Source organism: Desmodus rotundus, chromosome 7 (genome assembly GCF_022682495.2).
Source record: "Desmodus rotundus isolate HL8 chromosome 7, HLdesRot8A.1, whole genome shotgun sequence".
NCBI lineage: Eukaryota > Metazoa > Chordata > Mammalia > Chiroptera > Phyllostomidae > Desmodus > Desmodus rotundus.
In genome coordinates, this window is record NC_071393.1 from 126,024,047 (window position 1) to 126,049,225 (window position 25,179).

The 25,179-nt window shown below is 42.0% G+C and overlaps 1 protein-coding gene across 2 annotated transcripts in view; it reads right to left on the reverse strand.

Moving 5' to 3' along the window:
* The window catches only part of GALC (galactosylceramidase), a 42,139-nt gene extending 23,123 nt beyond the window's left edge, over positions 1 to 19,016 (reverse strand). Inside the window, exons 1-8 of one of the 2 annotated variants that reach the window (XM_053928650.2) lie at positions 18,797 to 19,016; positions 12,418 to 12,486; positions 12,095 to 12,158; positions 10,691 to 10,804; positions 8,690 to 8,829; positions 6,796 to 6,834; positions 5,200 to 5,330; positions 1,057 to 1,212 (exon numbers count right to left, since the gene is read on the reverse strand). In XM_053928650.2, the coding sequence (XP_053784625.1) occupies positions 1,057 to 1,212; positions 5,200 to 5,330; positions 6,796 to 6,834; positions 8,690 to 8,829; positions 10,691 to 10,804; positions 12,095 to 12,158; positions 12,418 to 12,486; positions 18,797 to 18,994 (911 nt within the window). In that variant the 5' untranslated portion in view covers positions 18,995 to 19,016. Of the gene's footprint in view, positions 1 to 1,056; positions 1,213 to 5,199; positions 5,331 to 6,795; positions 6,835 to 8,689; positions 8,830 to 10,690; positions 10,805 to 12,094; positions 12,159 to 12,417; positions 12,487 to 18,409; positions 18,723 to 18,796 lie in introns of those variants that run through there. The other variant, XM_053928651.2, reaches the window with a different exon arrangement.
* Between the last annotated feature and the right edge of the window lie 6,163 nt (positions 19,017 to 25,179).

The following is a 25,179-nucleotide window of genomic DNA, read 5'->3' on the forward strand; positions in this document are numbered from 1 at the left end:
ATTTTGTGTCCTACTTTGCACTGATACGCAATTACTAAATTCTCTGCAATGAGCAGGCATGATTCCTAATAATGCCAAATTAAGTGATTAGAACCAAAGGCTCCAGACAAGCATATTTTCTTTCAACAAGAGAAGAAAAATAACAAAGAGGGCTGTCAGAATAGTATGTCAGCTCACGTTCACATACATACAAAAGTATGTATTGGCTTGCTTTTGTTCTATTTATTTTTGTTTTAGAAAGCTAAGTTGCATCTAATTATAACCAAAGCTTCTCAAAGCATTTCAGAAAAGCTTCCCTGAGAAATAAAGAAAGAGTTGTGTTCTCTCTTCAGAACCTCTGTCCCAGGAACAGTTACACAAATTAAGCAAAGCTACTAGGAATCAGTCAGGCGGTTTGGGAAGTGGATAGGCCGCAAGACAACTTGCCTAGTCTTTGCAAAAGGTCACCGCCATAAAAAATGGGGAAGGAAGGAAACCATTCTAGCTAAAAAAAGATTTTAGGGCCATAACATCTAAATGCAATGCTTGGTGCTTGATTGGCTCTTACTTTAAAAAAAAAAAAAAGCTATAAATGACATTTTCGGAGACAATTAGGAAAACTTGAATACAGACTAGGTATTAGAAATATTTTTTATATGTTCTTAGGCTCTTATGTATCAAAATGATATTGTGATCATGTAGAAAAATATCCTTATTTTTGGAGCCACATGCTAAAATATTTAGGGGAAGGTGTCATGATATCTGTAATTTTACTTTATAAATATAAGTGTATATATACAGCTTATTAAAAATCATAGAAGTACATAAATTTTACTATATATGTATTATATGTCAATAAGCCTGACTTTATTTAATACAGATTACATTCAAATATAGAAAAATAAATAGATGTAGCCTAGGTACAGATATAGTTATAGATGAAGTTAATAAGGCAAAATGTTTATAATCATTGAATCTAGGTTGTGAGAATATGGAAGTCCATTGCACACTTTTCTACTTTTTGTGTTTTAGAAAATTCTCAAGGTTAAAGACCTTTCAAAGTTGTCCATAACTTACGAAGTCATGTAGCCATTGATGTAGTTCTGATTCAATATGCGACCCCAGCAGCCAGCACCCACTTCGTTGTTTAAAGTGCTGAAATCTTCAGAAGACCACAGCTTCTTCTGAGTCAGCTTTGCATTCTTTACTGTGTGGGTCCCAGGATAATGAGCTCTGGGAAAGAAAGGGTGGGAGGAAATAGGAGAAGGTCGAAATGTGGCACTTACAACCACTTGCTGAGTAAATAAAACTATGTGTCTGCTCCAACGCGTTCTATTTTCAAACAATGGGCAGCTTCCAGGTAGATGTCACACTGATTGTGAGCACCTGCTTCCCAACCTTGTCTCAGGATGCTCTTAAGATGAGATAAGCCTATAACCACACACTAAATGGAAGGGAAGGTGAATGAGAAATGTGTGTCTGGAAACCATAAAATGTATGGAAGCATGTTGGTGGATGGAGGTAGCACAGGAGGCCTCAGCCTAGAGCCCTGCAAGAGATGAATAAGGTGGAGACAGGATTCAGACTTCCCAGGGGAAGTACACAGTTTGGGACCCTAGGAAGGAAGGAGTAAGAAGGAGGCAAAAAATAAGACTCATGAGTCTATTATATGCAGTAGTACTTCCTCCCTTGCTCCCACCCTTAGTAGACAAAGGTTGGCATTTACACCCCAACAATAACAAAAAAACCAATAAAAATCCACACAGTTCTTTCTTGAATAATCTATCTTGGGAAAAGGACAAGTTATAATCCCAGGGCAGTGCTGGCTCTCAGACTGGGGGGGTGTTGCTAGGCAGTGGAGGCAGGGTTTCCTGCTGGCGTCATGGGGGGGCATCGAGGGAGCAGAGGCCCGAGATGCTGCTAAACACCCGACAAGGCACAGGGCAGGTCCCCACCACAAAGAATTATCCAGTGAAATGCCAAAACTGCAAAGGTTGAGAAACCCTGCCCCCGAGGAATGAACACTTCCCTTATTCTAGCATTTGGAAGGACTCAGTCAGTTGAAGCGGAAATGTGTATTTATTATTCCAAGATTAAAACACTGCTGTAAAGACTGTGGAAACTATTGACGATTGAATAAAAACAATTAAGAAATTTCAAATGTAAAATAGGAAACAGACTGACAATTAATACAGTAATAAGAGAGCACATTAGCTGATGTCCCTAAAGTTATTCAGCTGAATAACTATTATTCAGCTATACTTTTTAGGCCAACAATTATTTACCAAAAATGTAATATTAGCACAAGCAGATAATAAAGATTGGATTATATATCTTTGTAGTCTGGTGCAGTAGCATTCGTTACATTAAAAGAATGATTGTGAGTCCTATTAGAGTTTGCAGTTATTTAATTCCACTTTGGTCATGAATCTTTCCAGAGAAAGTCCTGTTTGGGAATTCATTATACCTAGTAAAACAGATTAGGGCACAACATCGATTTGGCCTTTCAGGATTTCATGAGGAAAACTTGGTGGGGTGTGTGTGTGTGTGTGTGTGTGTGTGTGTGTGTGTGTGTGTAAAATAAGGTCTGCCTGGGAGAAGTCCAGCCACTGTTAATACAAAAAGGACAGTTTGCAACATCGGTGTAACCCGGCAGCCAAGCAGAATAGACTGGAATGCGCATGTATCAACAATGATGACTTCACTCACTCATGTATAACATCTGGTGCAGAGTTTTTTGACAAAAAATCAAATCACCAGGTGACTCAGCCCCTACAACCCAGATGTGGTGCCCCGTGACTTCTGGCTTTTCCCAAAACTAAAATCACCTTTGATAGGGAAGAGATTTCAGACCATAGAGGAGATTCAAGACAATACAAAGGGGCAGCTGATGGCAATTGGGAGAACTGTGTGAGGTCCCAAGGTGCCTACTTTGAAGAGGTCTGGGGTGTCATTGTCCTATGTACAATGTTTTGTGTAACTTATATCTTCTTCAATAAATGTCTCTATTTTTCATAATACATGGCTGGATACTTTCTGGACAGACCTCACATACACGTGTGTGTGTGTATAATACAGAATATAAAAAGAAACATTTGAGAAAAATGAGGTTCCACCAAGATGTTTTGAGTCACTAAACTCAGGTGAAAACAGCCATCTTTCAGTACTGTAAACACACACTACAGAGACCACGAGAATGAGCGAGCACCTGCCAGGGTTAAGAAGTCACTGCCTCGGCACTGTAATGCCCAACTTGGAAAGTGACTACTAATATTTGTAATAATATTAATTTAATTTTTTAAACTTCATTCTACAATCATGATATTCAGCCCCAGACGAAAGCCAAAGGTATGGTCAGTGTATCTCTGGTTAAAAGACACTTGTATAAAAAAACTAAAGCCTGGAAAGTACATGCTATTATGTTACCACTGAACTTTAGATGTTAGGGTTATGAGTAAATTCTAACTCTATATTCACAGTTTATTCATTTTTCATATTTTCTCTAATAAGCATGCAGTATTTTTATAATCTGAAAAAGTTATCTCCTTTAAAATTATAGAAATAGGTGTTGTATCCCTCATTCAGAAAATAACAGGACTGTCGTATTTAAATCTGACTGATTAAATAATCTGAGCAAAGAAGGACAGAACTAATACTGGGTCTCTCCTAATATCCAGAACCATTGCTAATTCAACAAAATGTGAAGGTTTTTAAGAATATAACTGTTTAAATGTATGTCCTGTATTTTGCCATGTAGAACACATTTGCATGTATAATATGCACCCACGTTTTTGGTCCAAACTTTCAGTAAATAAAATCTTTCATTTTAGTTTTTTAATTCAATTTTTTATTTATTTATACTTAGAAACAAAATCAATTATCATATTCCCAGGTATTACTTTGCATATGGATATCATAATTGCATTCTAGAATTATACTTTTAATACATAAGCATAAATAAAAGAATCAAAAATATTTACATAGATATGGAATTAGTACTATCCATGTATAATGTGCATCCTTATTTTTCCCTCAAAATTTGGGCAAAAAATGCCCATCATATATGGCAAAATATGGTAACTAGGCAAAACACCTATCAATTCACAGTATAACATGGCCATGGGGTCATCCTTATGGAGACTGAGTGGGGGGAACATGGGTATTCATTGTACTATTCTGCCTATATTTGTGTACATTCACAATTCTTCATTTAAAAAAGCTATTAAACCAAGCAAGAGCCTTCACAGTGAATAAGGAACAAATTCCACACATACGTGTATCCTATTTTATGTATTGTACGTTGTCATGGTAGATAAAATTAAAATCCACTTTTAAAAAAATTGCTGGGTGGGGGTTGGGGGTGGAATTGGAGGAAGGTGGTCAAAATGTACAAAACTCCAGTTACGAGATGAATAAGTACTAGGGATGTAATGTGCCATGTGATGACTAGTTAACACTGCTACACTGCATCTAAGAAAGGCATTAAGAGAGCAGGATCCTGAGAGCTCTCCACGAGAACCATGCTTTCCTTTCTTTTTACTGCATCTGCAGGAGACAAGAGATATTAACTAAACCTACTGTGGTAACCATGTCACAAAGTATGGAAGTCAAACCACCATGCTGTGTAGCTTAGACTTACACAATGATGTACGACAATCACTTCTCAATCCAACGGGAGAAAACAAAATAAAATAAATAAAATTGGAAAAATAAATACTGCTGAAATGCAGTGAGGCGCAGGCCTAGAAGGCCGAAAGGCAGACTGGACTGAGGAGCAGGGTCAAGGCCCCACCGCCGGGGAGACGTGACGAACGCCGTGGCCAGCGACCACACGGCACCATGGACGTAAGTGTTCGTGACAGGACTCCCAACCGCAGGAAGTCTGAGAGTTAGGAACTAATTTCACGACATTGCTTTTTATAACATCTAAAATTTAAATACTGTTCTGCCCCTTCATCTAAACAAAGCCATGTTTTATTACTGCAAACGTTAACAGAACTTTTAAAAATTACCAGTACCCTCCATGGTCATAGAAAAATCCCAAATCCATACACTTCAAAGGAAGGAAATTTCAGTGACACTGGCTTTTGCTAAATAAACACAAGAAAGCTACTTTCTGAAAATATAATCAAATGGGGAGGAAAACACAAAAAGGAAGGCACAGTCAATATTCAGAGCCAGCAACCAGAAACTTCGTTTTCAAAGGAAAACACTCCTTACCCTACAACATCAACCGCCTTCAAGAGCTCAGAGTCGAGCAGCATGGAGACAGAAATGGGCTCCCAGAGGTTATCACTCGCGATGATTTTCACATGATGGAGACCTTGGTAGTTCAGCATTCTTCTTAAAACCTTTTGCAGAGAGAAACAGCACGTGAGAAAGGCCCCAGTGAGTGGTCAGCTGTTGAATTACAACCAGGGTAGTTAAAGTCTCTTCAAAACTCAGCATCCTGGACAACAATAGTGTCAAAATTATTTCTCAGTAGCAATGTGCTTCCTGTGCAAAATAAAAGCATTATTATCAAGATAACCTACTTCGTGGGAATGTAAAAAGAAAATAAACAAACCCACGAGGTTAAAGTGTCCTAGAGGCATTTTTGGTCTACCTTCAAAATTGTGTTTAACCATAAAAACTTTGAGTGGGAAGGTGGAAAGTAGGAAAAAAAAGCATAATAGTACTACCCAGAAATAACTATTATTTTGGAATGCATTCTTTCAGGAAATTTCTTATATCAAGACAAAATAAAATTGGAATCGTATAAACATACCATTTGGTAAAATGCTTTAAACTGTCATTTTATTTTGAGCATTTTCCAGTGTCTTTAAATATTCTGCCATTACTGAAAATATTAGTTCTCAATATTTTGTATCTTAGAGAAACAAGAAACACTCCAGCGTTACTGTCAAGTCTTTCACGTGTCTAGACAGGCCAGGCAACACAAATCCACCGCTAGGGCTATCTACACAGGAAAGTTAAAAGTACCAAGCTAAATTCTAACAGGAAATGAGTCCCCAAAGCACAGAGCGCCCACTCTGGCACTCAGTACTGTCCAGAGACTCACACGTCCCTTTCCACCTACCACCCTCAGGCCCTAAATGGGACTTTCCAGACACAATTTAAAAACCACATCCCTGAAAACCCAGGTAAATCTTCACTACAGCATAAAGAGCAAAAACAAAAGAAACAATAGCCCTGTCATTTTTATATAAATTACTTGTTCGTATTATATTAATCTCTACTCCTAAAAACAAACCCACACCATTTCCAGGGACCACCTTACTACACTGTATGGAATATTTATTCATAAAGCCTATCAAACCTGAACACCTACATTCATCAGCCATTGTTGAACTCTCTAAATAGGCATTTTAACCAACAGGACACAGATTCCAATAAAATGTTGTACCAAATGGCAATTAAACATTAAAAGTTTTTATATCCTGAAACATTTTGCTGCAGGTAAACTAAAGGTTGAGAGAAAAGGAAATGGTCTAAACTGTTTAAAATAGCAGTTTTCCAAACCAGGTAAGTTGAATTAGAATGCAATGGAATTAGAACAGATTTATAATACTAAATATATATATGTACATATATATATATATTTATATATATAAAATGTGGGGCTTGTAGGAAATTACATATGCTTTAATCAGGAATATAAATATTATTGAGACTTTGCTCAAATTTTGTGTCACAACTAGCAAAACAAATAACTGTGCTATAAACAAATACAGTTTTACTACTAATTTCCATGGAACCACAAAGGAATTTTTTATTCATAATTTAAAGATTAAAAGATTTTTAAGTTGTACAGACCTTGATATAATTGATGTCAAATGACCTCTCATTCCAAATCTGCAAAACAAAACGTCAAAAAGTGTGAACCAGAAGTTTTTAAGTGTCAGAAAATAGACATTATCATTAAATGCCATTTCTCCCATCATCTCTCATATCACATGAAAGGCTATTTTTCTTACTTTATGGGATGGCCTGTTATTGAATGTACTGATAATTATAAAACAACATAACTTTTAAAATTAAAATACTATTTTTAAAAAGATTAAAATATTTCCATGGTATTTTCAAAAATGGTTTATTCCAGAGATTTCCAAAAATGGAACAGTCACCGTTCAACAAATATCAACAAGGAGCCGTGTGCCACCGCAGACCTGCAGACAGAGGGGCTGCTGCAGCAGCTCCCCGAAGGTCCCCACAGGCCCCGGGGAGCCAAGTGCCCCTAAGTGCACCGCACAGGAGCGATTGTTTTGGCACACACAGAGAGCAGCACAGCGGCATGCTACGTCACAAAACTGAACCCTTAATCAGAATAAGAGGAACATACACAAGTCTCTTGGGTTTAGGACCACAAAGTGTGGGAATTTAGGGTTGAAAAGAGAACCTCCACGGCTTTCATTCTGCAGCTGAGGAAACCGTTAATAACCTGGCCTAGAGTCCAGGTGCTGTAACTCCTTTTACTCCAGTGATGCGGGAAAGAGCTTCTTATCAAAGAAGCTCCTCGCCATAGCATGTGATTATCAAGAGTCTAAAAAAGATGTGAGTTACCCATTTTTCACCAGAAAGAGTTTCTAAGTGTGACTTTACCACGATAGAATACTGTTAGGCCCAAACCTACATTTAGTCTCACTATGGGTTCAAAAGAGCTTAACATGTTGTCATACAAACTAATTTTCAGTCATAATTTGGAGAAGGACAATAAGAACAAGTGTACCGTTGCTCCTGGCTTACAGCCCTTGGCTCATCCTCACGTCCTGTATCATCCTGCGATCCTGCGGTTTATCTGTTCCAGTATCTACTCCTCTCACCGAACTCTGCGAGAGCTTATTAATTCTGTATTCCTGGAACGTAATAGTCACAGTACCTGCAGCACAGCAGGAACTAAATAATTGCTTGTGGACTGCATGAAAACTTTTAAAGTCAGATTTGACAGGGGGCATATCAATAAACTAAAGTGTACGGGGAGACCCACTATGCGTGCGGCATGAGGCTGGGTATGGTACAATGCAGTCTGAAGCATGCCTCCAGCCTGCCAACAGACCAGCTAGAAAGACAAGGCATCACATTTTACATGTTTTTAATCACTAAGTAACAGTTTAGGACAAGTGTAGGCAGATTTCTGCCGGCCTGCCAAATCTGGCACACCACCTCTATTTTTATAGCCTGAGAGCTGTAAACGTTTTTTGCAGTTTTAAATGGTTGCATTTAAATGGTTACATAATTACCTACATAAATATCCTTACCAATACCTTTTGGCCTACAAAACCTAAATTTATTTATTCTCTAGTCCTTTAAGGAAGTGTGCCACCCCCAGGTTTAGAACAAGAGAAGAGTCACAGAAGAAAATGAGATTAATCAGTATTGTAAATATAGCATTGTTATAAGAACTAAAGAAACTAGGGAAAGCTTTGAAAAAGAAGAATTTGAGCTTGGGCGACACCCAAAACAAACATTGAAAAATAGTTCCAAAAATGTAAACACTTAGTACATTTGTCCAGCGTGGAAAGGATATGGGTGGGCAAAGAAGAGGAAGTAAAGGGTTACATGTAGTTAATTTATGTTATTATCAGACACCAATAGAACAACTTGTCTCATGACACAAAATGGTTAGTCAACAAACTGTCACTTTAAAAAATTACAAATAAGGAATTTTTTCAAGTGCCGACGTGAAGCGTGTGTTAGATACATTACTAACCCCAATATAATCAATGTCCAAATCATGATGATGCTTGGCGCCCACGATCCAGGTCACGACATAGTAGGCAGTCAGCTGCCGGTTTACATAAGGCCAGTTGAAACCTTTTCCCAGCCATCCGGGGAATGACCACGGCAACCCTGCAGAGGGGCAGAGGGGTGTAACAATGCTGGCACTCTTGAAAACAAAGCAGAAGAGACCAAACCATCGTAGGTAAAGCAAAAAGAAAACGATACAGACCTGGCTAAGGGAAAGATTACAGGCCCTACACAAATTCTCAAAACCCCTTCAGCGCTATAATTTCTCACTGATCCCTAGATCAGATATGGTAACTCCAAATGCTCTTTCAAGAAAAAGAAATAAAAATAAACAGCAACAAAAACAAACACCTCTCCCAAAGATAACTTACCAATAGAAAGAAAAACATACAATTTAACTTAACATCTCTACCACCTACTATAGCAGATGTTCAATATCCAATTGCCGTTGTCCAAGGGCAAATCAGAGAGTTCTGAAAAGCTTATGCTTGACTACGCCTACAAGGTAAGGATAATACAGATTCCTCATTCAGTACTGAGGCTACTCAAAATATCGAGCAGGTGATGAAATTTAGCAAAACTAGTTTGTCTTTATATCAATATAAATGCCAATGACTCAACAGGGGAAATAAATATTCCCTTGTTAAATGATGTATATTAAATAATCCACATCGTTCAAATACCCTAATATGACTTTAAGTGAAAAATGAGAATAGTAGAAGCACTAATTACAAGTCTAAATCCTAATTCTGTCACTGATATATTAAAATAAACTCAACAGTTAAGTTCCTTACCTGTTTATATGTTACCAACCTAGTTCACTACTAAATAATTCAAAATCAAAATAACAAAATGTTTATTTTTCTAAACTCACAAGGAATGTCTAAGGGTATTTACATAAGAAATGTGACATTAAAATAATGGAGCATTTTAAAACAATGAAATGACAAATATGTTCCGAAGGTCCACCACGCGTCAGTCTTGGTTAAGACAGGGTTCCGCATGCCAGGTTTTCTACACTTGAACGAGAAATGACCTTGAAGGCAGCCCAGTGGGCAAATAAGCACCGAAGTCAATGGTGCTTTTTACTGCTCCAAACATTTCTGGAATCTCTTACAAAAGTCTGTTTACAAGGAACACACTGACTCCTCATTATTTAATTTAGGAAAACTTATACTTGTCCTTTAACGTAATTGTTGAAATCTCATTGAGCTCACTGAACTAGCCTGAACATGCCAGCCTGTTTCAAAAAATCAAATTCATTTCAAATGATGGAAGCACGCCACCACTGTGCACATGTGAAGCGTTTTACAAGGAAGCTCACTGCTACAGGACAACTGGGAAATGAGCGCGGTCCCATTGGAGGGCCCTCCGTGATGCTGCCACTAGGACCTACGCTCCTCAGGGCAGGGGCTGCGGGCTGCATCATTCGGAATCCCACACCCCTGAGATTCAAAACAAACAAAATACCCTTTGTATGCACCGCTTCTAGAAATGGGGACTACTACTACTACATATAATACATAATTTTGCAAATAGTTGGAATATATTACTGTGTGTAATAGACACTTTTATAAATAGGATGGCCTTTTGACAAATTTTGATGGGAAATTTTGCTGAAGAATGTAGCTTAGCAAAACAACGGTTGGAATAGTTTCTAAATCTAATTTTGCCATTTACTAATTATCTGATCTTAAGTCAGTGGCATAACCTCTCTAAGCCTTTACTGCTTCTTCTGTAAAATCGGAATAATGCCTTGCTCCAGAATTATTATAAAAATCAGAGATAATATACAAGGGCCAAAAAAGGATCGTGCCTGGCACGTGCTTTGCTACTGGTAGCATATGGTAGTATTAATTACTTATTAGTACTTCAGTTTGAACAGAACTTCCATATACATGGTTCAGAATTGTAAAGTTAAAGGAAAACAGGCTGCATACGTATGGCAAACTTCACTTCTTACCCACGAGTGTGATATTGGGGTTCCGCTTCTTAGCTTCCCTCATTAACCACCACTCATATCCTCGGAAATAATTCTCATCTAACATGTAGTGCATGTGGGAGGGCTCAGTGCCATCTGCAAGGGAGAGAGCGAAAGAGAAAGGAAGCAGTTCCATTATCGGGTCACCATGGGCAGGGCCACTCGCCCGACACACACGCACACATGTCACAGGAGGAGTGTTCCAGCTCCGATCCTGAAGTGGGACGAAGGACAACAATCTTATAACATAACTTGTGGATGGGTGATCAGAGCATATTATTCCATCTGTTTTCATTATCCTAAGCATCATAGGCACCTTCCATTTCTATTATAAGCAGCATTAAGAGAAGTGTTAACACCCCATATAATTGCAAATTCCTGGAACTACATTCTGCAGGGCTTTTGGTCTCTCTGGGGTTTTCAAATCCCGTATCCAACATTAGATTCACACCGCCTCCACGTCCAGCTTCGCAGAGCTGGGTGTGAACCCCTGGGCTCCTAAGACCCAATTCGCTGTTGCAAAGGGTAAAACCAAGGGGGAGGGTGGAGAGCGGGGAGGGAGGTGGGTTCACCTGGGGTGGGGTGGAGGGATGGGGAGAAAAGGCATACAACTGTAATTGAATAACAATAAAAAAATAAATAAATAAATAATAATAAACTTCAAAAAAAAAAGACCCAATTGGCACAAAGCAAGCACTAACACCACCACAGGGAGGCACGTGTTTAACAAAACTACTTCCAAATCAGTGGCAGGAATGTGAGTGCACGAACAACAGACTCCAGTGTTCACTGTAGTGGAATCTGACCTATATAGTATTATTGAGAGAATCAAATTCCTTTTTCTTCTTCCTGGAAACTATGGCCCATAAACTTTTAATTGACTACATGTACAACACAAAGCCAATCCAAATGGTCATTGAAGAGTGAAGATTTGGTGGTTAAAAATAATTTCATTTTGAAAAGAAAAAAGAGCTATGTACCTGAAATACTGGTGACTTATATTTTACCACCTATTTTATTTAAAGCTAATAACACCTTACATGGTTTATACAATATTAAAAGCTTTTTTAACTTTTTAATACAATTCCAAGCTGTCCCTATATTCTCTCTAGTGAATACAGCTTTCAGAAAACTGTAGATTTGTTTATTACTGATTACTTCAACTAAATAAACAATCTAAAGTCCAAATGCTGTTTTTGATGGGGAAAAATACTTACTTTGATACAATTTTTGAAAAAGAGCTAGAGTGAAAAAAGAATAGTAAGGAATAATCTACTAAGCAATAATCAATATCAAAAATGTAGGCATTACTTATACTCTGAAATTACATTTAATCATAGATTCAAATGATGGGGGCGGGGGAGAACCCACTTCCCAAATTCCTACCTGTTGTCTGCCCATCACCGCCTATTTCAACTTTTAGAATATGCAAAGAGGCACCGAAGTTTGGCTGGAGAAAGAAGCAACAGTATTAACCTGTGATTCATTGGACAGCGGACATAACACTTGAAGACAATTACTAATTGCTGCCTTTCATTTTACAGGTGAGAAAACCAAAGCAAAACTTCAAATAAAGAGCAACTTAATCCCAAAAGTAATTTGCCATTTTTTAAAAAACTACAATTGTGAAGGTGGTACAAATAATGGGTAAAATTCACCATAGTTTCTAAAATATCACAGGTACTATTGAACAATTATTTTTCAATTACCTTAAAGAGATAATCCAATATTTGAGAACGATAGGGCTCTGGGTAATTTACTAAAAGTCGGGAGGTTGCCTAAAAAAAAAGTTTCAAAGATATGAATAAAGCAAATCCAATCATGAATACTTTTCCATACTGCTTTATGCATTCCACCCATATTTAGCCAGCTCTTAGGCAAAGCTGAGCTGTATGAAGTCATTTCCCAGGTTTTTTTGTTTGTTTTGTTTTGTTTCGTTTTGTTTTTTGCCTGCATCTGTTTCACTGCCCCTCAATGGGCAAATGGGGCTATTGTTTGTCCAATAGCTAAAACACAGGTTCCAAGCAACAAGCTGACTGGGAGGTAAGCTTGTGAATTCTATTGATGAACTTCATGATTACAAATTTACCTTGAGAGCCTGGGCTCAGAGAGTGGTTACTATAAGAAATGAAACTTGAATTCTCTATCTTAAGGCCATTTGTCAACTACCATATCTGGGGGCCAGGATAGAAGGATGAATCTCGGGTAACTTCACCCCCAACATCTTGCAGGAAGATATTACAAGCAAAGATGCTGAAAGGAACCACTACCCTCCTCTTCCTTATTAGAGGTTTGTAAGTGCTCTCTGTTCTTGTTATGAATGACCACACAACGATCCCCATACTGAGCTGCACTAGGGAAACCTCACACAAGACTGGCATCGGAATGTACGGAAAGACAGAGGTAGATGGCACAGGGACCAACACCAGACCACACCTAACCATGGCTGATGACCGCCTGAACAAAGAAACCACAAAACTGGTGATTGAGCAATAACGTTTGCCAAGGGAAAGAGAAGAAATAAGTTTTATCATGAAACGCCGGCACATCACTTCCAGATGGACCCTGGGTTCAAGCCATTGACACCCTGCCAGGCGAATGACAAGGACAAGATGCTTGACTTTGATGGAACTCAGCGTGTGGTTTATACTCTCCTGTGTGCTACCTCTGACACTTCAGTGGCACCGTATCTGTCTCCCCCACACCCGGAACCTCCCCAGCCTTCACTGAGCCACCTCAAGCGCAACACATCCCCAACCAAACAGGGCCACTTCTTCCTAAATCTGTTCCTTCTCCTGCCTTTGCTGTCTTAGGAAAGAACAACAATCTGCCGTAACCATAAAAGTTGAGTCACCCTTTCACCCCACTTCCCATCCATCTTCAGTCACCAAGACCTCCTTACTGTCTCAAAAACTCCATCCCTTCCTCTTCAACCCAACTGCCTTCATCCAGGGTTCTCAATTATTAGAGTAGCTTCAATGGTCTCAGAGTCTCCCATCTGCCTCTTGTATTCTATTCTCTACACCACTGGCCAGATTAATTTACACAAAACACAAATCTAATCGTGAAACTTCTCAGCATAAACCTACCTGTCCTCCAAGAGCTTTCAGGATAAAGTTCAAATTGCTCAATCTTATGCCCAAATTCCTTAATTATTTGCATCCTAACTCTGACACTTTATCCCTTGTCACTCTACATCTTCGATCTAGATCAGGAATCTGCAACCCCCTTACCACACAACAGGAGCTGAGCTTGAATGAAATGCCCTTAAGTTGTCCCAAAACCATCCCCCGCAACCCCAGTCCATGGAAAAACTGTCTTCCACGAGACCAGTTCCTGGTGCCAAAGAAGCTGGGGACCGCTGATCTAGATAATAATCAAATCAAACTACTTTTTCTCTTGCTTCTTCCTGGAATGCATTCCACATCCTCATTTGGCCAATTCCAACTCATCCTTCAGCCTTCTGCTCGAACTCCCCAAGGAAGAATATGGCTGCTCCCTGCTCTTCCCACCCACCCCTTAGTTTGAACGAGGTGCCTCTCCTGTGGACTCCCTTGGCACCAGGCCCATATCTCTACCATCATTGCTTTACTCTTTTCACTTTAAAATTCCCTGAGGACAGGGATTATGTCTTATTTCAGCTCAGATCCCATTTATTCTCTTATTCAACACACATTTACTTAATATCTTTCACATTATCATCTGTTGCACTGGTACAGGCAATCTAATTGCATCCTGATTCCATCATTTACAAGCTGTGTAAGGGCAAATCACTGTGAAGTGGGTTAGCCTACTCATTCAGCTGTTCTGAGATAAAACAGGATGGATGCAAAAGACTTAGCACAGTAACTGGCACATAGTAAGCTCTTAATAAGTGACAGGCATCATACACACAAATTGTTTTTAATAAGGCAGTCACTGTTCCCAAACAGCTTACTGACAAGCAGAGGCTCAAACATTCACGCAGGCACTCAGCGAATGAACATTCTATATGCATACAAACCTATCTGACCCAACGTAAACAATGTTCCTGCCCTGCATTATGCCCTTATGGTGTGTTTTGCTGTTTGGGGGGGGGTGTTATTTAGCCCTCTCTACCCTCCTATCCTTAACACTAAAAGCGCCAACTTTAAGCAAACACACTACATCATCGCACTACTGCAAGTCCCTAGTCACACCCATTGCAAAAGGATCAGCCCATGAGAATAGCCAGTGAAGGATAGGGTAGCCAAATGTGGAAATCCCCATCAAGCAGTAACAAATTACCAAGTTACTAATCACAATCTCTGAATGAGGCCTGGAGCTCTTTCCAGCCAGCACCGGAGGGAGCCTGAGTACAGTAGCTGCCACGTAATAAGCTCTCAATAAAGGGCAGGCGTTGGATACACAAAGTGGAACACCTGTTTCAGCCACCGTCCTCCGGATAACCTCCTCCTTCCTGATCTATGAAATAGGATGACGTTAACTCAAATTAGTCACGTACTTGACGCCATCCCTAGGACTTTACATATTTCCTCATAACGTCCCTACCAGGCAGGTATCACTGGGTCCCCAGAAAAGAAACTAAGACACAAAGAGGTTAAGTCACCTTCCCAAGGATGTACAGTGAACGGCAGAGCCCAGGGAGGGCGCCCGGCAATCTGCGCTTAAGTCCACAGTCTTAACTACTACACCACACCGCCTTCCCTGTCAGCCATGAAGAGTAAATGAGAACGTTCCAAACCCTCACCACCACAAACTGTGCTAGGGACTCCACAAAGAAGCTGAAAATGGTGTGCAAATAATGTGTTGCCACCCTGTTCGTTTCATCGGCATTTGAGCTTCTAAGATGTGTAACACACTACACACACTCTATCAAAATAGATAAGATCCACCTACTCTGAGTTATGAAACAATTCTTCTCATTGTAGTAATTTTAAACTGAGTTAAGCATAATCAAAGACTGCCATTTTCAGCAAGTTTAAACCCTTGATTTAACATCACAATTACTTACACCACGTAGGCCTAACTTTGGGAGCCCACCTGCATCACCACCTCCTGAAACGAGACACAACCCGGAAACTGAACTGACCTATTCTCAGGACTAAGAGACTGGTTCGGGGAGATATGGAGCAATCCATCAACTCAGGATAGGTTCAAACCTACTTACACCAGATGGCCCAAAAGGTTAACACATTTCACAATGTTACCAAAACCAGTGAACAGATTCCTAGGGCCCTAGATCACTGGCCCGATTTCACAGCAGGACCGTTCAAGTTTGGGACAATGGCTATGAACTGGATTTCAAACTATTGCCTATGTAATTATGATAGGAGTGTCAGTATAATCCTATTAGATGTGTACTTTCTAGGTTACAAGGGGCCCTACCCCTGATTTTCAGCAGATTAGTTCCCCAGGCAGTTAATACCTTCACCATTGACTCTGATGCCTCAGCATCAAGGATGAATTGCATAGTAAACGCTGAGAGTTGGTTTCTTCTTTTTTTTGTGATGCAACTGCCTGACTTAAGCTTTGATGACTGTGGCATCCACTTCAAAGCAGCATCCATTTCAAAGATGGCTGTCTCAAATAAACACACTGCCAGGCACACACCTAAAGAGGCAGGTTGAGGTGGGGCTTTTAAGTCTAAATTCACCAACAGAGGGAGTCTACAAAATACTAGGCACCCACCTGCAACCCAATAAAAGCAGACGCCTCAAGCCACACACCCCCTCTCTCTCTTCCTCACCTGCAGACTCAGTGTGTGGTCCCAGGTGCTCAATGAGCTGTGAAGCAATCAACCTTCTGCTTTTCGGGACTTGTGAGTAACGAATCTTCCCCCCCACCCCAAGTTTCCTGACGGTTATTGCTGAGCGCACTGCAATCATAGTAAGAACCAGTCCAGCCACAACACTGGTTGTCTACCTACCTACTGAAACCAGCCTAAAACATCCACCCAGCAAGCCAGCTCTGAACTGCATTTGAGGACACACGTTCCATCTGATTCAACCTGACAAGCAACCCATCCAAGAGCTCAGCATTAATATTTTCCAATAAAATTAGCTTTAGCTTTGATCTGGGGTACAAAAAAGAAAATCCCTCCCACTCAAAGGTCTACCACCATAAACCCTACAGACCCAGAGGTTACCAAGAATAAAACAAAGACCAGACAAAGGTTACATACAGCGGTGTCAAACTCATTTTCACTGGGGGCCACAACAGGCTCGCGGTTGCCTTTGAAGGGCCAAATGTAATTTTAGGACTGTAGAAATGTAACTACTCCTTAACTAGGAGCAAGGAGCTCAGCGCAGCCGCCGGGTAGAAACAAGGTGCCAGGCCAGATAAAACAAGGTTAGCCTGCAGGCCTTGTGTTTGCCACCTGTGGCAACAATCAGGGGACAAAAATCAAGTAAATTTGGTTCGGAGCCAAGAACAGTCCTGCTACAAATTCCTACGCCCGGAGGCCACCTGACCGCATGACCAGAAGGCTAAGGAAATTATCAGCTGTGCCCACACAATTCTGCACGAAGCTGGAGCGGCCCTCCTGTCTCCCTGGCATAAATAACACTGACTCGTCCCAACGGTAACAGCCAAAAGAGGGCTTAGGAGAGATGCCAATTAAATGTAACTGGTATCCTGCATAGGGTTCCGGAACAGAAAAAAGAACATTTGCTAACAATTAAGGAAATGTGAAGGGAAATACAAACTTCCATTAATGTTACCAATATTGCTTGTGACAAATGTACCATACTAATGTGGGATGCTGATAACAGGAAAATCTGCTGCAGGGTCCCTGGGAATTCTATATTGTTCTGCAAACTCTCCTGCATACTTAAAATGATTCTAAAATTAAATGTTTGTTTTAAAAAAATTCATCCCTTACTCCAGAGATCCTTGAACCAAAAAAAAAAACTGTTGCTCAATAAATACTCATTATGAGAATCAAACGGTGTGTTTGTTAAAATGCAGATTCTTAGGCCCCACTCCAGGCTATGTCTGCATGGGGGTTGGGGGGTGGCCAGCATCTGCATTTCAACAAGCACACCAGGTGATTCTTAGGCACCCTAACGGTAACTAGCCACTGTCCTTGCTGTTGAACCCTGTTCCCCCTCCTTGTGCACAAAAATGATGTACAGAGGTACTGAAACTTCTAGTGGGCAACTCACAGGCGCAGGCCTTGCTCATCTGCAGGCAACACTGCCCCCCAGCAATAAACAATCCTAGACGATCAGTTGATACTAGTATAGCCCGCCATTAAAAAAAAAAAAAAAAGCCCCAGATGGTTTCAGGCCTCTTGCCTTACTAAAGACGTCAGGCACCTGTCCTGCCTCCAGTAAAAGATACAGAGTACAGACTGATGGTTGCCACGGGGGAGAGTTGGAGGACGGGGTAAAAAAAGGGTGATAGGATTAAGACATACTAATTGGTAGTTACAAAACAGGCTTGGGGATGTAAGGTAAAGCATAGGGAATATAGTCAACAATATTGTAATAGCTATCTATGGTGCCAGGTGTTCACTTAAATCATCGGAGGGAAAACTTTGTAACCTCTGTGAATGTCTACCCGCGAAACTAATACAAACTAGTGTTGAATGCAAACTGTAATAGAAAAATAAAATATATTTTTTTAAAAAACTATTTTGCACGGGCCACTCTGAAAGAGCCCAGGTGCACCCTGCCTGCACTAGCGGTCCAGCGCTTCGCTTCTGATTCCGAGACCTACCTCTCAGAAAGGGAAAAGGGGCAGCCAAAGAATCTCACTGGGGCATCTCTCCGCCTCCGGGAGAGAGGCTCTCCGGCTCCCAGAATTTCTGCAGCAACCCTCCCGGAGCGCCCTCTCTGCGGCGAACACGGCCCCGGCCCCGGTGCCCAGGCTGAAAGTTCAGGTCCCAGCCTCGTCTCTGTCTACACCTGTCATTCGGCGGACCTCTAGATGCTCATCTGTTAAACCTAACTGCCTCTACGGCTTCATCCGAGACCGGCAAGCGCGGGTCCCAGTCCACCGCCAAGCCATGGGCGCCCGCCCGGAGAGTGGCCGCGACTGGGGACTTATGGGGCGGGACGAGGCGCGCCCCGGCGCCCCCCGCGCACCGCACCTCCCGCCGCTCACCCCGCCGCCGCTGACCGCGCCGATGCCGTCGAACTCCCGGCCCAGCCCGTCGGAGTCGTCGAGCACGTACGCGCCGCCGGGCGCCAGCAGCGCGCACAGCAGCAGAGGGACGGCGGCCCGGCCCGCCGAACCCGCGGCGGCGGCCGTCATGGCTTTCATTCGGCGTTGCTGGGAAGCCTGGAGTAGGCTCTCAGCCATTGTGTGGGTCACATGACTCAGGCGCCCAGGGAGGCGGGTCCGGTCGCCGCCATGATGGGAAAGGGCGAGAGGCTGCCGACGCCTCTGCCGCCATCTTGGGTAAGGGCAACAGGTCGCAGAGGCTACCGCCGAACTGTTATGGGAGAGCCCTGCGAGCCTTTTCCACTCGGGCCTTAGTCGGGGTCCGGCACCAGCCTTATTGTGTGCTCACCTAGCTGCTTCTCCGCAGTCTTCCCCGGTTAGAGCACTTTAGCGAAAGGGAAGTGGACGTTCAAGGCCCGACAAGGCAACTAGGTAGCGAAGGCCCTGCCACGCCCTCTACTGTCAATTTCAGGGCACGTCTACCACGTGCCGGCGGTGGCGGTGCCGGAGAGCGGTCGGACCGGGGGCTTGCCGCCCCTGACCGTTCGTTCAGCAGTCAGCTTGGTCGAGTCACGTACCTTTCTGAGCCTGTGTCCGCTCCTGTAAGATGAAACGGGAAGAGCAGCTGCTTGGGGACGTGATTACATACGAGTACAGTAGAAGGCACTCGGTCAATTTTAGCTGAGTGTGACTGGCCTGGTTTGGCAAGCGGGGTGGGGGCAGGGCTGTGTGGGTCTGTGGGGTTTTTTGTTTCTAAAGAACATGGGATTTAACAGCAGAATTCCACCATTTTTTTAAACCTATATAATTTTTGGATAATAGTTCCTTTCCTGTTCATAAGACTCTGGCATTGGGAGCCATGGTTCTTATTGGTGGTGGGCAACAGAACCCCGAGCAACAGAACCCAGCGGTTCTGTTACATCAGGGGTGTCAAGCAGAACGGCCATGTACCACCCGTAGGCTCCTGGGCGAATTCCCCACTTGGCATCAGGGACGCCAAGACATGTATCGAACAGACCCAGAAGGGTGGAGTGCACCACTTTCAAGGTATAATTGAAGTGGGCTCCAGATCACGGTGGAGACAGACGAACTCCACACATCAGAGTGCTGCCCCACGCCCCTCTGATCTCCCTTGGCATCGGCTGCCGGAGACTCTGCCCTGCTGGACTCTGCCCTGTTGCCCACCTGGCTCCAGAGGACCTTCCCTGAAAGACGCTGACAACTCTCTTGCCCACCGTGCTGTCTCCCGGACCTGCAGACTGGGACTCTGGGACTCGGGTTCATTATTCCCCACTGATTGCTGTGTGTGTGTGTGTGTGTGTGTGTGTGTTTTATATTTCTCTTAGATTGGTGGAGTGTGAGTACGATATTAATGTATGTTGATGTTCTACTTTGAGTGAACCTGCATTCAATAAAAGCTGAGTGAACAGCATAGTTACTGTGCGTGACCCTTGTCTATTCCTTGGTGCCGGGCTGCTCAGCAGGCAGCTAGCCAAGCAATAGTCCAGCTGACTTATAGGAAAGACCGTATCACGAACATATGCTTGTAACACCAAGGATGATACATCAATTGAATGCTAAGTTTCTTACCAACCCTGGGATTTTGTTTTTATAATATGCTCATAACAGACATACAATAATGTCACTAGATGGGAAGTACCAAGGTTATAATAGAGGAAAATGCCATGTATGTGAAATTAGGAAGTTGAAGCTGTCCCCAGCATTAGTCATCCTATAGCGCATCATTGCACCTTGTACTTGGACGGCACGCCAAAAATATTTGTGCAATGTGTGAAATCTGCAGAAGCGGAAACACAAAATATTTAACAGAAAAAGTAGCCTTGCTGCCAGGACAAACCACTAGTTCCTCTTAGTTCATATACCAAAGTAATTCTTCACTAGAGAAAATAGCTCTTGCTTCGAGTTTATATTCTGTGCTCAGGAAACCATTAGACAATGAAGTTTCTAATAAAAAGTTAAAAAACGAGCAAACAGGAAATACAAGCTGAAAAAGAAATCTTGGACTGCTGGGCCTAGAACTCAAGTTTCCTCAAGGTGTGAGAAAAACAGACATGACAGTTATGCAAGTGATCACATGTGGGCCTTTCCTCGTGATTTGGCAGCCGGCTTCCCTCAGACTAAAAGATCAAAGAGAGAGATTGAGAGGAGGAAGTCACGGCACTTTTCTGACCTTTCTCCAGAATAGCACACCATCACTTCAGCTTTGTTCCATTCGCCAGGAGTGAGGCACCAAGCCTAGCCCACACTCCAGGTGAGGGAAATTAGGGTTCACCTTTTGAAAGTATTGCAGTTCAGTACTGAACTCTCTGAAAGAAATGGATGTTGTAAACACCATAAAGAGTTACTCAATTGCTGCGCATTTGCAGTGATGTTTTAGCATCCTCTTTAAAAGCACTTATGAAAGACTAGTATTATTTTTTTACAAAATGTCAGGTATTCCTATTGCGCTTGGATTTTCATGATAACCTCTGCTCTGCTCATTCTGTGGGTTTTGATGTTACCCTTCGCCCGTCCTGATGCCACAGAAACCCACACCAAGCACGCTGGCTCCAGATCGTCCCTCCTATCCATTCCTGGTCACTCTGCCCCAGCTCACTCAAATTTTTGCCAAGCATCTGTATTTCTTCTGTGTCCTATCCTTTGGATTAAACCTCCATAAATATTAATGCATGCCTTGGTTTAACCTGAATTCATGAAACACTTTTTGGCTCTTAAATCTTAAACTATCAGCTGGCTGTCCCCATCACAAGTAACCTGGCCATTACAGACACTTCCACAAGAACTTGCACGTATTATCCTGACTCCAAAAATCAAGCTAATCGGCAGTCTGCACACCGACGATGCATCAGAGGAAACTACTTGAAGTTAATAGTCTTAACATTTGGTTGTTATTTTTAGTAAGTGGGAATAATGAAAGCATTAAAGTTGTTTATACAATTTATAGGCATCAAGAAGTAAATATTATATCTTCTAAAGAGGTGTTTAGGATATTAACGTCTCTAGTCTTCAGTTTGATAACATATCTCCACTTTAACTATTATTGTATCTAAGCACGTTCTTACTTAACCTCGAAGTCAAAAACATTTATGAGTCTGAAATGAGGGGCCGTATTAGCTCAAATTTATTTTAAAAGGTAGAGCCAAATGAACTAATGGTACAATGACGCATAAGAGAATGTAATTACTGATGAAAAGACAATAGGGTTAAGTACTCAAAACAAACAAGAATTTGAACCCAAAGTGTTCCTACTCTCCTCCCTTTTCAGAGGTTCTGTTCCCCGCCACCCCACACAGTCTCTTACCCAGGCACCCGCTCCATGCACCCATCATTCTCAAACTTTGGGGCACCAGAATCACTTGTTATAACACACATTGCTGAACTCCAGCCCCAGAGCATCTGAGTCCCGGGGCCTGGGGTGAAACCGAGAACCGGAGTTCTCACACTCTCCCAGGTGACGTTACTGCCGCATCTCCAAGGACCACACCAGAAAACTGATGTAATGGATCCTGAGGAGCTCTGCCATGATGTAGCCGCCAACCAAGGTTTTACCTGATAACTTAAACTTTACCCCTCCCAGGAATATTGGCATCTTTAGAAAGGAAGCCTGAAAACAAAACTTTCAAGACCCCAAAGAAAGATTTTCTAATAGTCACATTATAGGCCCCTGACAAGGAACGAGAAAAAATGTCTTTGCTCAATAGTCCTACACGAAGTCTCAGCAAATGTCTGTTGAATTACACGCCTCGGATCAAATATGGGATCTTAACCCTGCGGATTCCAGTCTCGGGACATAACCACAGGTGCAAGCAATAGAATGTTATCTTTCTGTAACTCAACTAAAATTCTGTTTCAATCTGCCATTCTGCCAAGGGTGGTGGAAACTTAACCACAGTCAATTCAGAGTCCAACCTCTCTTTCCTCCAGGTTCCACCTGTATAAATGGTCTTGGGCTGTCATAACAAAATACCACAGACTTTGTGATTTAAACAATAGAAATTTATTTTCTCACAGTTCTGGAGGCTGGGAAGTTCAAGGTCAAGGTGTCAGTAAGTGTGCTTTCTTCTGAGGCCTCTCCCCTTGAGTATCAGATGGCTGCCTGTCTCTGTGTCCTCACATGGTTTTCCCATGTACCGTGCATGTCCCTGTGTCTCTGTGTATATCCAAATCCCTTCTTATAAGGACACCAGTCATATTGGATTAGGGCCATGATAAGAGCTTCATGTTAACTTACCCCATTAAATGCCCTACCTTCAAATACACCTCCATTATGAGGTACTATGGGTGAGGACTTAAAATGAATTTTGGCAGAGGGGTAGGGGTACGCCACTCAGCCCACAACACCACCTAAGATCCAAGGAGTTTGCATGTGGCCAAGGCTGGAAGGCAGTCGCTCAAGCCCTGGTTCCCAAGGCTGCTATCAGTGCTGGCCTGAGATGCACTCATTCAGGTTCCAGTGAGTCTCATGCAGGACTCACTTGGGGTGTCCCTCATCTGTAATTGCAAGGCTGCTTCGATGACACACAGGGCCACTCGAAGCACCCATTAAGTGGGCTGAGGCTTTCCATCACTTGTGTGCCCCTCAAGGGCCTTCCAGAAATCATTCTACCCTGCCTGGGCTGTGCTGGGCACAGGGAGCTTGGTGAGGCTGTCTCTGGCCACTCCCACCAGTGTCCTTGAGTCTTGCCACCTGTCTAGACTTCACCCTGGACATGAGACACAGGTCCACTCTCCTCCCCAGCCCATGCAACTCATCTGGGTAACTGTCACCCAATGCCCCCCCCGGGCTTGCTGGGGAGGGGGTGCAGGCAGTGAAGATGGAGGGTCCCCATCTCAGACCACCACATTTGAGCTCTCATGGCTGTTCTCTCACAGCCCTAAGCCCCACCTCCTCCACACAGAAAAACACTGTTTTCTGTTCTTGGTGGTGGGAAGCTTTGCCTTATCTCAAGAGATATTCTCTCAAACATGTTGTCTGTGCCCCAGTCCTTTCCATTCTCCTGCGTTGCCTAGATTTTTTTAAAACTCAAAACCTAGGAATGTCATTCCCCCGTCTCCACCTCCCACTTTGCTCCCAAGATTCCTCCAGAAAAAACAGTAAATGCTGCTTTAACTAGCGAAGTTGTACCAAGCCAACAAGGCAGCCTCACCAAGGACCTTTCGTCAGTGGGCCCGGTTCTTGCACCGTCAGTCCCATGGAGAAGTTGGAACTGGGCAGAATCACATTCCCTTCCCCTTTTCTGCAGGGGTGGCCCAAGTGCTTTGCCACCGGCCAGTGTTCGGTGTCCATTTCCTGGCCTCAGAAGACCAGATCACCGGCACACCAGAGATACAAACCCCCTGAAGGTAGTGTTTTGAATAATTGCTAATTGGCTTTTCTTATGTCAGTGTTTAAAATACCACAAGAGACTCAACAGCTCTCAAATTTCCAGTTCTTCATTAGATAACCCTGTGGTTGAAAATATATAGTATTGCCCAATATTCTGGACTAAATAAAAAGCAAATTGAATAAAAATTATTAAATGTCTTACTGTGTAGAATTGGCAATGTCTCAACATAGGTCAGCCACAGTTCTTCTCCTATTTAATCAAAAGCGAAAGTTTGTGTTTCTCTGTTTTTTTTAACTACATCCTTTTTTTTTTTTTTGAAGAGCAAAACACATAAATGTTTGATATAAAAAATACCCTTTTCCTAAAAGCAGAAGTATAGTCTATTGAGGTAAAACAGGAGATATTGAAAGTCGTGAAATACCCATGTGTAGATGCAACAGAGAAGCAGATGTGGAAAACCTAGCAAAAATGAGAATTTGAGTGTGTAAACTGAAAACATTACTTTCGTTTTTGGGAAGGCTTAGCGGTTTTATTATTAACTTTTCACATTATACTTAAATTTTTCATTATTTCAGTAAAAATATAAAGTATTCTGAATTCTTGTATTACTATATGCTCAATTACTTTGCAAGTTCTCATGAACTTTGTGCATTGTAAGTTATTACTTTCAATATTCTCTATGAAAGACCTACAGGGGAAGTATAGAACATCTTTACATTCCTGTTATATCCTGAATAACCTCAAGATTGAAAGTCATGGTTATCTCACAAGATATCTTTTCTATCCCTGGGGAGACTTTTTAAAAGGTACCAACAACAACCTCTAATATTCTTTCACAAAAATAGACTCAAATTGTCCTGATTACAGTTTTTTAATTTAAATATTTCTATCTCAAATTAATTCTGCCTTTATTAAGTAATATACTCCCCTTCATTTTGTAATAAAAGTTTAAGATAGCAAAGTTCAAAAGTGCTG